Source organism: Bombyx mori, chromosome 17, assembly GCF_030269925.1.
Source record: "Bombyx mori chromosome 17, ASM3026992v2".
In the NCBI taxonomy this organism is placed as follows: Eukaryota; Metazoa; Arthropoda; class Insecta; order Lepidoptera; family Bombycidae; genus Bombyx; species Bombyx mori.
In genome coordinates, this window is record NC_085123.1 from 233381 (window position 1) to 243853 (window position 10473).

The 10473-nt window shown below is 43.0% G+C and overlaps 1 protein-coding gene and 1 non-coding gene across 2 annotated transcripts; both read right to left on the reverse strand.

Moving 5' to 3' along the window:
- Positions 1 to 574: 574 nt before the first annotated feature.
- LOC134198675 (ecdysone oxidase-like) lies at positions 575 to 10473 on the reverse strand. Its single transcript, XM_038016821.2, has 4 exons — positions 10310 to 10473; positions 7556 to 7700; positions 6545 to 6678; positions 575 to 2250 (listed from the first exon to the last, which is right to left on the reverse strand). Exons 2-4 carry the CDS (start codon positions 7665 to 7667, stop codon positions 739 to 741), a joined length of 1758 nt encoding a protein of 585 aa, XP_037872749.1. The 5' UTR covers positions 7668 to 7700; positions 10310 to 10473; the 3' UTR covers positions 575 to 738.
- On the reverse strand, positions 662 to 747 carry Mir2800 (microRNA mir-2800). Its single transcript, NR_107386.1, has one exon. It is a non-coding gene; the product is annotated as a microRNA mir-2800 (primary transcript).

The window sequence follows — 10473 nt, forward strand, 5'->3', positions numbered from 1 at the left end:
ACTACAGTCCATGGCCCAACGCCTGGATTAAATATCCGGGAACCGAGGTGGCTGAAACCGCATGTCGACATTCAATACTCAAATTATCTATAATATCTTTACTATTTTAATTGTCGTAGTAGACAAAATATTTTTTTTTATTTTTTATTGCTTAGATAGGTGGACGAGCTCACAGCCCACCTGATGTTAAGTGGTTACTGGAGCCCATAGACATCCACAACGTAAATGCGCCACCCACCTTGAGATACAAGTTCTAAGTTCTCAAGTATAGTAACGACGGCTGCCCCACCCTTCAAACCGAAACGCATTACTGCTTCATAATTTCCGGCTCACCATTCAGTATTCAGTGATATAATGACGTCCGAATGTAAACTACCTACTAAGGTCTAAGTCTCAGTTCTATTATATATTGGCTGTCTAGAAGTCCAACCGGAACATTTTATACTTCGCACTAGAAATAGGCAAGATGGAGATGCTCTCAGACGGGTGCACAATAGGTTTTACATCGTCGGACCACGCTTCATGTAGCAAAACGAATCCTACACTGTCAAATATGTGTGACAACCAAGACATATTTAATAATATTATCTGTAATTCTTTATTTATTATTATTTTTTACTATAAACAAAACACAATACACATAAACAGAATATAATAATACAAATTGTGCACAAATATGGTTCCTGAAACCCTTTTCATGTGCTCAACTGAATTAAGTTTACAAGACACAATATTCTACTACAAATTATGATCTTCTTTAATCATATCAGCGGCTTTTTCAGCTATGACCAGTACAGCGGACGTTAACACGCCATCTGGGATGACGGGCACGACGCTGGCGTCCACAACACGAAGCTTTTTGACTCCATACACCTTCAGTCGCTTGTTAACTACTGAACCCATGGCGCATGTTCCACAGTCATAATGCCTTATAGCCGACAAGCATTTAACATAACACTTCCAATATTTATCGCTCCCTAACTTTAGATCTTTGCAGCATTCTATCTCAGGGTCTACCAATTCAGCTCCAAGACTCTTAAATGTTTTAGTGTCAAGTACTTTAAGATAATCTTTAATATATTTAACCATATTATCAACCTCAGATTCTTCGGTCAAGTAGCGGACGTAAACAAGCGGTGGATCTTTATAATGGTTACTGCGCAGTAAGACCTTGCCGCGAGATTTTGGATGTAAGTCCGTTACTAAATTGAACACCATTTGGTTCTCGTCGTAACCTTTCACATTGCAGTATGGTCCAAAGAACTTATTACAGATGCGGTCAGGAAACTCGTAAATCTGAGTACAATACCGAATCTGATCGCTCGCGTAGTTTATGAAACTTAAGCTTTGGTAGTCTGCGTAGCATTGCGACTTGTTCAATGCAACATATCCGATGTAACTAACAGCTGGGAACTCCTTTGGGTTCTTGTCTGTATCCATAATATTTGTATTTTTCATATTAAAAATTATTGTCGTTGACGATAGACTTTGTAATTTTCGTCCAACTGGCAAGTCATAAACCAAATCTACGCCTTTTTTCTTCAAATGTTTCTTTGGACCTATTCCAGATAGCATTAATAGTTTAGGTGTATTCACAGTTCCAGCTGATATAATAATCTCTTTACTTGCTCTTATCGTCCTTATTTTATTTTTTATTAAAACATTAACTGCAATAGCGTTTTTATGCGAATCAAAAAGTATTTTAGTGACAAGGGCATGCTTTAAGACGTATAAATTAGGATAATCCTTTATCGGCGTAAGATAAGCGTAGGCCGTATCTTGCCTAAGACCACAGCCGATGCTATACATTGCAGGACTATAACCTATGGTTTTATTTAAAGTGAACGCTGGAACTACCATGTTGCCTAACTCTTTCTGAGCTTTTAAGTATTCTTGGACGGGAAACCGGTTCTCTATGGTCACTTTAAAAGGACCGTCATATCCAAAAAAATCCTCCTCGCATGAATTCAAAATTTTAGTATTTTGGATATTTTGGGTTTTTTTGAAGTATGGTAGAAGGTGTTCTGCGTCCCAACTAGAATCGTTAACGATTTTGGCCCATTTATTATATTGCCGTCTGTTTCCTTCCCCATATAGCATATAGTTTGTCCCGGTGGAGCCGCCAAGCATTCTTCCTAAAGCGAGACCTACGTTTCTTGATCTCTTGCACCCTTTAGTTGTACTTTTATCTATTGCTTTATATCCCCAGTCGACAGAACTGTTTGTAAGGTACACTAATATCGACGGAATCTGTAAAGAGTTCATCAATGTAAGTGGAAAACGCAGATACAAACGCAGATACGTACATTGGCTTGAGACGGTTCCCAAATCACGAAACCTGGTACAATTTAAACAACATATAACATCTGGAAGATGTAAAGAAATAAACAAACACAGTGTGTTAGTAGAGATAGAAGAAAATACCAGTCTAGGCACATCACAAACAAAGGAGTAGAAACATTAGTAGCAGTAGGTAAGTTAAAAAATATTCATGAGCTTCGTTGTTTCAATTCGCAGACGACTAACCTGGGAAGCAGTGATGGCAGCCCTCGTATGCCATCACTAATACACAAGGCACCTCGAGTACAGATGTTAATCCTTTGCATATTAAAATTATTTTTCAAGTAGGTTAGTAGATTAGGTTCTGACTCCGAGCGGAGATCGCACATCGAGTGAGAGTTTTTTTTTTTTTTTTTTTTTTTTTTTTTTTTTTTTTTTTTTTTTTTTTTTTTTTTTTTTTTTTATGATTGAAAGTTTACTGGTGGCCCGAAGGCCTTTCCAGTTTCACCAGGACAGGTGGGCGAGCAAAGGCTCAGCCAAGAGGGGTGGGATTTGCTAACAACTGCCCGAGCGCCTCCGAAGGAGACCTAACAACTCAAGAGCAATTGTTTCGCGAATGAATCTACTACCGGATCGGAATCGCGACCCGCTGAGAAGATCCGGCGAGAGAAACTCAGCGGGCTGATGCATGGGTTAGGTTGCACGTCGACCTCTTTGTCGAGTTCGACGAGTACGGTTACCGGGGTCCCTAAGCCTGCCCCTAGTATTAGAGCTGAAGGCATCTAATGCAAAGGTTATTGGATCTGATGGATCCGTAAGGACGTGTCTAGGGCGTCGACGGTGACTGGCTCCTGCATGATCAGGATTCGGGGAGTAGTCAGCGGCGGCAACGATAAGGCGATTATCATGACGCATAGCCTTATCGAAGTATCGTTCCGACGCTGACTTCATGTATTTCCGAATTGATTCGAGGCCCAGGTCGTCGTGTAGGTCAACGTTCCTCACGAACCACGGAGCCCCGACAGCTAACCTGCAAAAGCGGGATTGTAGGGATTGGAGGGTGTCTATGTGTGTGCGGGCCGCGTGAGCGAACACCACACTCGCGTAAGTCATGACGGGCCTTATGCAAGTTTTGTAAAGTGTCACCTTGTTCCGAAGGGACATTTTACTCCGCTTACAGATCATGGGGTAGAGTCTACCGAGAATAAACGCGGCACGGTCACGGACTGATTTTATATGCGGGCGGAATGTCATCGATGCATCCAGGGTAACGCCCAGGTACTTGACCTTCCTGGCCCAGGGTATGGGTTGTCTAAAGAGAGTAATCGGGGGTGTGAGATTCCTCCTCCTAATCCGGGAGGAAATCCGTGTGGAGCTTCCCCTCTGAAATAGCACCGCAGTACTTTTCGCTGGGTTGATGTCTATGCGCCATTTTCGGAACCACTGTCCTAGGGCTAGGGCTGCGCTCTGAAGCTTCTTCGCGATTAGGGACTTATTTCTACTAGAATAGTAAACAGTCGTGTCGTCGGCGAATAAAGCTAAATGGGTCGGCGGCGACCGGGGAATATCGTTGACGAATAAGCTAAATAGGAGGGGTGAGAGGACAGAGCCTTGCGGGACTCCAGCTGTGAGAGGTCGTGGGGAGGAGCGGGTTCCCTCGACTCGATATCGAAAAGAGCGGTTCGACAAGAAGTCCCGTATAATGAGCACGAGACTATCCGGCACGCCCATGTTGAATAGTTTGAAAATCAAACCATTGTGCCAGACTTTGTCGAACGCTTTTGCGACGTCGAAGAAGAGAGCTCCCGTGTATAACGGTTTTGGTCGATTAAGCCCCACAAGAATGTGCTCCGTGAGGCGGTGCACCTGTTGAACGCATGAGTGATTTGTACGGAATCCGAATTGTTCATCGATAAGAATGCCCTTGGATGAGACGAAGTCTCTGAGGCGTTTGTAGAGCAGACGCTCATACAGTTTGCCTAGAGACATGAGGAGGCTAATCGGGCGGTAGCTCGTCGGATGATTTTTTGGTTTACCGGGTTTATGTATGCCGATAACGTCCGCTTCTTTCCACACCGCGGGAAAGATACAGTTCGCCATAGCGGCATTGAAAATAGATGCCAACATCACGATGAGTTGGACGGGTAGAAGTTTAATAACGCGGTTGGATATACCGTCGGAACCGGGAGCCTTGCGAGGACGTAGGTCTTTGATCAAGTCTTTAACTTCCATCGGGGTGACGGGTGGTAGCGCATCAGAGGGTGGCAAGGAGGCTCTGCGTTCTACCTCACTGTCTACTAATTCTACATGAACAGGGTCCACGGATTGAGTGCTGGGCGTGCACTGGGTTTGCAATGTATCGGCCAGCAGCTCTGCTTTTTCGTCATCATCGAACGCCGCGAGTCGGCCTGAGGGGCCTACGAGGGGGGGCATAGTTACTACCGTATCCGATTTGAGAGAAGTGAGAGAGTACAAGGGGAGTTCTTTGATGGGTAGAACCCTTAAAATATTCTTCGACCCGCCGGCTGCTCCCACATTACATTTCATAGTAAATAATATTCAAATTAATATGAACACTACATAATTATAAATTTAGAAATATAAATGTGAGTATATCTTATGTCTGTAGTACATACGAGGGCGGGATGAAAAGTATAGTGATAGCCAGTGATATTTAAAAAGTTAAAAATAAATAAAAAAATATGTCATTTTTTAAATTCGTATCTCTGGCCACCTTTGTTTTAAATTTGAATTTCATGGCGTGAAAATTTTATTGATTTTTTGTCATTTGAAAATATATTTCGTCAAGTGTTTTCAGAATGGATATAATTGAACAAAGAGCCGTGATAAAGTTTCTTCATATGAAGGGCGTGAAGGGGAAGATATCTATGACGAGTTAAATAATGTTTTGGGTGAATGTGCTCCTTCTTATGCTACAGTAAAAAACTGGGTGGCTGAGTTTAACCGCGGTCGTACATGTGTCCAAGATGAAGCCCGCTCCGGACGTCCAAGAAGCGTCACGACTCCGGAAATGGTCGCGAAAGTACACGATATAGCTGTTTTAGCAGATCGACGATTAAAGTTATCTGAAATAGTTGATACTACAGGTATCTCAAAAGAACGAGTACATCATATCGTAAGTGAGGAACTAAATATTTAAAAGTGATCGGCTCGTTGGGTGCCGCGATTGCTTACGCACGATCAAAAAAGAATTCGGGTGCAAAACTCAAAAGAATGTTTGGACCGTTTTCAGAGTAATAAGGCCGATTTTTTACGTCGATTTGTAACAAAAGATGAAACATGGGTTCATTATTACACGCCAGAATCAAAAATTCAATCAAAACAGTGGTCAATCAAAACACGCCAGAAACTAAAAGTCTTAGCTGTAAAGTCGACTGGAAAATTGATGGCTTCCGTCTTTTGAGATGCAGATGGGATATTAATGATAGATTACCTTCCTAAAGGACAAATAGTTAATGGAGAATACTACGCTAATCTTCTAGATATTTTTCACCATTGTATTTAGCAAAAACGACCAGGCTTGGCAAAAAAATAATCATTTTCCACCAAGACAACTCTAGGGTTCACACATGTGTTAAAGCTATGGCAAAAATCAACGAATTGAATTATGACTTGTTGCCCCACCCACCTTATTCGCTTGATCTAGCGCCATCAGACTTCTATTTATTCCCTAAGCTCAAAACTTTTTTGGACGGATAGAAATTTGCCACAAATGATGAAGTCATAGCCGCTGTAGAGGAGTATTTTGTAGGCCTCGAAAGAAATCTTTTAATGGAAGGCATTACTGCATTAGAACGAAGATGGAATAAGTGCGTAGATGTTCACGGATACTATGTTAAAAAATTTAATTAATTTTATCACGTAAAGTTAAGTGTTTTATTATAAGGCTAGTTAGGTACTTATCAGCCCGCTCTTGTAAAATAGGCGGGGTGCGGTATGAACTTCATTGGTCACGACTGTTTTTGTTAAAATCGTGTAAACTGTTATCTGACATGAGTCTAAAACATTTATCGGGGTAATAAAGTAAACTTAGAGATAAAAGAAAACACTTGAGTATAAAATATAAATGTAAAAATAAATTAAATTCAGTGGGTCATATCTTTTATTTTAGCAAGAATTGATACTATATCCCTCGTGCCAGAAAATACACGCAGTGCATGTTGTGATATAAGTCTAACAAGATGAGAGATCAATGTGTAGAGCAATAGTTTAATAACGCATGATGGTGATAAATCTTACTCACACTAGATTCAACAGGTGGATCTCCTCCAGCTTCTATAAGTAGCACCTGAGTTTTCTTATCTTCTGCTAGTCTGGCAGATACTACGGAGCCAGCTGTACCACCTCCAACGACTACGAAGTCAAACTTTGGAAAATCTGGAAATAAATATTCGCCCGTATTGTGAACCGAACCCACAACTCTCAGCTCAGCAGTTAGTGACGCGAACCCCTGCGCCAGGTAGATAGTGGGCTAAATACAAGTAATATATATATATTTCAACAGCTGAGTTGAACAGACGCTTTTCTTTTTTTTCGGTTAACCTTTGTTTTTGACCTGCCCTTGCCCTGCCCTGCCAACCATCAAAAGTCGACAGCACCATGATATCCTGATAATCCTGCGAGCTAGAAACAGTTCACCACCAGTCCTTCAAAAATATTAATAAGAAGCATGAACATCAATCGCGATCGAATAATGGAGAAGTAGTAACAGTAATGCGGAAGTGGTTTGTATCTCTTGTACTACTAATAAATAGGTTAGATGCCCTGTTATCGGGTTATGGTCGTGAACTTACATTTTAATAAAAAAAAAAGTTTAATGGTATTAGTTTAAAAGGTTAACCGGTTCGAAGAGTGTTTCAAATTAATTGAAATCAATTTTTTCGGTAACCAGTTTTCACAAAGTTTTAGTTAAAATTTTACAAACTTAATAGGTAATATCCATTTAACGTCGGCGGATATTTTTGCTGGGAAAGAAAAATCCGGTACCAAATTATACGCAATAAATGGACATGAATAAAGTAGTCGTAGTCTTATACTTCTTTATAAGGATATATGCATATATGTATTTATATCAAGGAGGAGGATAATACTAGTGATCCAGCTCCAAGAAAATCTCGCGCCAATCGTTGGGACATCAAATAAGGACAGTGGAAACAGCAGGTCCGTAATGAAAAGCATGTAAGCATAGAGATGAGAGATTGCAATGGGAGCACCATTACTTAGGGACATTAAGTTGATGATTTAAAAAACTTACCATTATCATTATCGTTATCCGGCAAAGCGTAGGATGTTAGATGAAGGATGCTTATGACATTGAAGGCTTTTTGGACTGCGGATATGGTGCATCTTGTAGCGGCAGCATCCATTATTCCATGTAACTTATTTATATCTTGAAAATGCTACAATAATCACACAACTGTTACTGTAGTTGAAAACTGAGACTCGTAGCGTACAGTCGTAGATAAGGCTAGTCGTGTGTATTTTAATATCAACATCATTTTAATTGTTCACGAACTTGAAGTTTCTTGTTTTTTATCTTTCACTGCGTTAGGTGGCTATGTTGTTATCAAATCCATAAACTCCATAACGTGAGTCGTCACCATCTTGAGACATGAGGTCGCAGTTTCAATTGTATACTGTTATTTAAGAGAATGGTTGGAGGAAAACGAATAAAGGGTTGAAAGAAAACATTTATGTAGACTAGCTTGGCCACAGTTCACCTGGTCGGGGTTGGACCTGACCTATCGGTGGAGCAGTACGGCTTCTAGGACGGCTGTTCCACCGCGGATACGATTCTTCACGAGCGGGCACTGTCGGACGAGACGGTCTCACGGGCGGGTGGCGCTGGTGGTGTCTTTTGACATCGACAACGCCTTTAACACCCTGCCCTAGACCGTTATAGAGGGGGTATTGGAGAGGCATGTATTTCCCCTCTACCTCCGCCGGCTGGTTGAGTCCTGTTGGAGGTGAGGTCGGTCGAATGTATCGGGTACGATGGGATCCTTCACCGGTTTCCGGTCATGGGTGGTGTTCCGTAGGGATCGGTTATCAGCTCCCTCTTGTGAAATATCGGGTACCACTGGGTGCAGAGTGGCGCCCTCCTCCCGGATCTCCGCGCTATTTGTTACGCGGACGATACGTTGGTCGTGGCCTGGGGGGATGATTATAAAGAGTATGCCCGTCTCGTCACAGCGGGAGGGGTTCTCGTCGTCGGAAGGATGAAGAGGCTGGGCCTCGACGTAGCACTCAGTAAATGCGAGGCTCTGTGGGTTCAGGGGCCGCGGAGAGCGCTATCTATCGACGCCTATGGGAGCCAGCCGCCATTGGAGCTGGAGGTGGAGTCGCCGGCTGCCAATCGGCGACGCAGGGAGCTTCGTCCTCTGGGCGTGGCACGTGTGCCCAAAAGTGAGCTGCGGGCGCGGAAGGCCCATTCTCGGCGATTCGTGCTCAAATCGTGATCGGTCAACGGACTGTGGAAGCGGTTTATCCGGTCTTTGACGACTGGGTAATCATGGTGGAGGACGCCTCACCTTTCATCTGGTGCAGGTGCTGACTGGGCAAGGATGCCTCAAGAAGAACTTGCACCAGATAGGAGCTGAGACGACGAAAAGATGTCACCACTGTGGACATAACCTGGACAGGGCGGAGTATACGCTCGCTGTCTGCCCCGCTTTTTTTTTTTTTTATTGCTTAGATCTGTGGACGAGCTCACAGCCCACCTGGTGTTAAGTGGTTACTGGAGCCCATAGACATCTACAACGTAAATGCGCCACACACTTGGGAGGTGTAACGCAAAAATAGGACGATACTTGTCATTGCCTGGCGTCGTGGCGTTGATTCATGGCGTCAACGTGTTCCGGAAGGCTATTCTCGACGTCTGCGAGTGCATCATCTCGCAGAAGGAGGCAACGAGACGAGTGAAGCAAAGCTCTTATCACTACGCAAAAATTCGCCGCCGTCGAGTAGAGGGTTGGGACCGGAGTCTCATCTGTGACCCGACTCCCTAAGAGTTTCGGGCTTTACAGGTTTTGTGCGCGGAGGGACCTTGGCGTGCTCGGCCCGCTCGCCATAATAGGAAGTCGAGTGATGGTAGGTCGCGCTCCCCCGACCACTCCGGGGGAAGGTGCAGTCCGACGCCATCAAGGCGTGTTCCCGGCCCGTCGCCGAGGCAACTAGTGCACGGCCGCTGGTCCGGCGTCTGGGGGATGGCGGAATGGATGTAATATGCTCTGCAGCCATCCTGTCCCGCTGTCTCAATGGCCCCGACGGTCGGACGCCAGCTGTGAGGGCCAGGAGTTTTTGGTGGGGTTCAACTCCCACATACCCGCGCAGCGGCTGAGAATCAGGTGATTTTCTCCTGTTAGAAAAAAGCCCGACCACTGTGATCGTTAATCAGTTTGTGCAGAATATAGAGAATATTCGTAGACCGTGTTAGATTATTCTTACACTATCCTTGCTCTGCAAAGTGTGATATCAGCTCAATTATCGTCCTGACAATAATAGTCAACTTGAAACAATATTTTGTATGTTAATTTATAATAACATTTCTACAAATACAACATTCTCTATAGTTATTATCTAAAGGTTTTTTCTTGCAATAATTTGGCTTTGTAATAGTAGCGGGCAATAGTAGTCTTGCTTCGGACGAGTCTCACTATGATTTCCGAAATGGACAGTTCGTCTGCAAATCACGTAGACAATGAACTCTTCGCCTTCATTAGGAAAATCCGATTTGTAATTGCCCGATTGTGGTTACTAGAAGGAACTAATTTCGAGGCCAGAAAGTACCACGAGATTGATTTGTGCGCAACAGTTTCTGCCCAAATACACAAATAGTTTTACGCATCGCAGGTAAAAAACAATTCGATGCCATTTTAAGTAACTAATAAATAGGCAGCTAGCCTTACTGATGAGTGACAATCAATGAGCACAAAACCAATAGTGTTTAGGGCTAATTGTACCGGCCTAGTGATATAATAAGCGTATGTATTTAAAGTATGTCGATTACCCTGGCTTCTTTTGCGTCGTACTAATTCCAATATTTTTTATATTATTTGCAGAAACAACTATTCAAATACATAACGTTCTTATTCACCAAATATAGTTACGTGACTGTTTAGTTCTCAACGACTTAAATTGGTTTAAAGTGAAACCTTATCGGTTATTTATTAC

What these genes read in the sequence shown, in the direction of transcription:
- LOC134198675 (XM_038016821.2), bottom strand. Translation starts at nt 7,667, where the DNA reads ATGGATGCTGCCGCTACAAGATGCACCATATCCGCAGTCCAAAAAGCC. An exon ending in GGATAACGATAATGATAATG is followed by an intron (nt 6,679 to 7,555) that starts GTAAGTTTTTTA and finishes ATTTATTTCCAG; the next exon opens with ATTTTCCAAAGTTTGACTTC. An exon ending in ATCCACCTGTTGAATCTAGT is followed by an intron (nt 2,251 to 6,544) that starts GTGAGTAAGATT and finishes AACTCTTTACAG; the next exon opens with ATTCCGTCGATATTAGTGTA.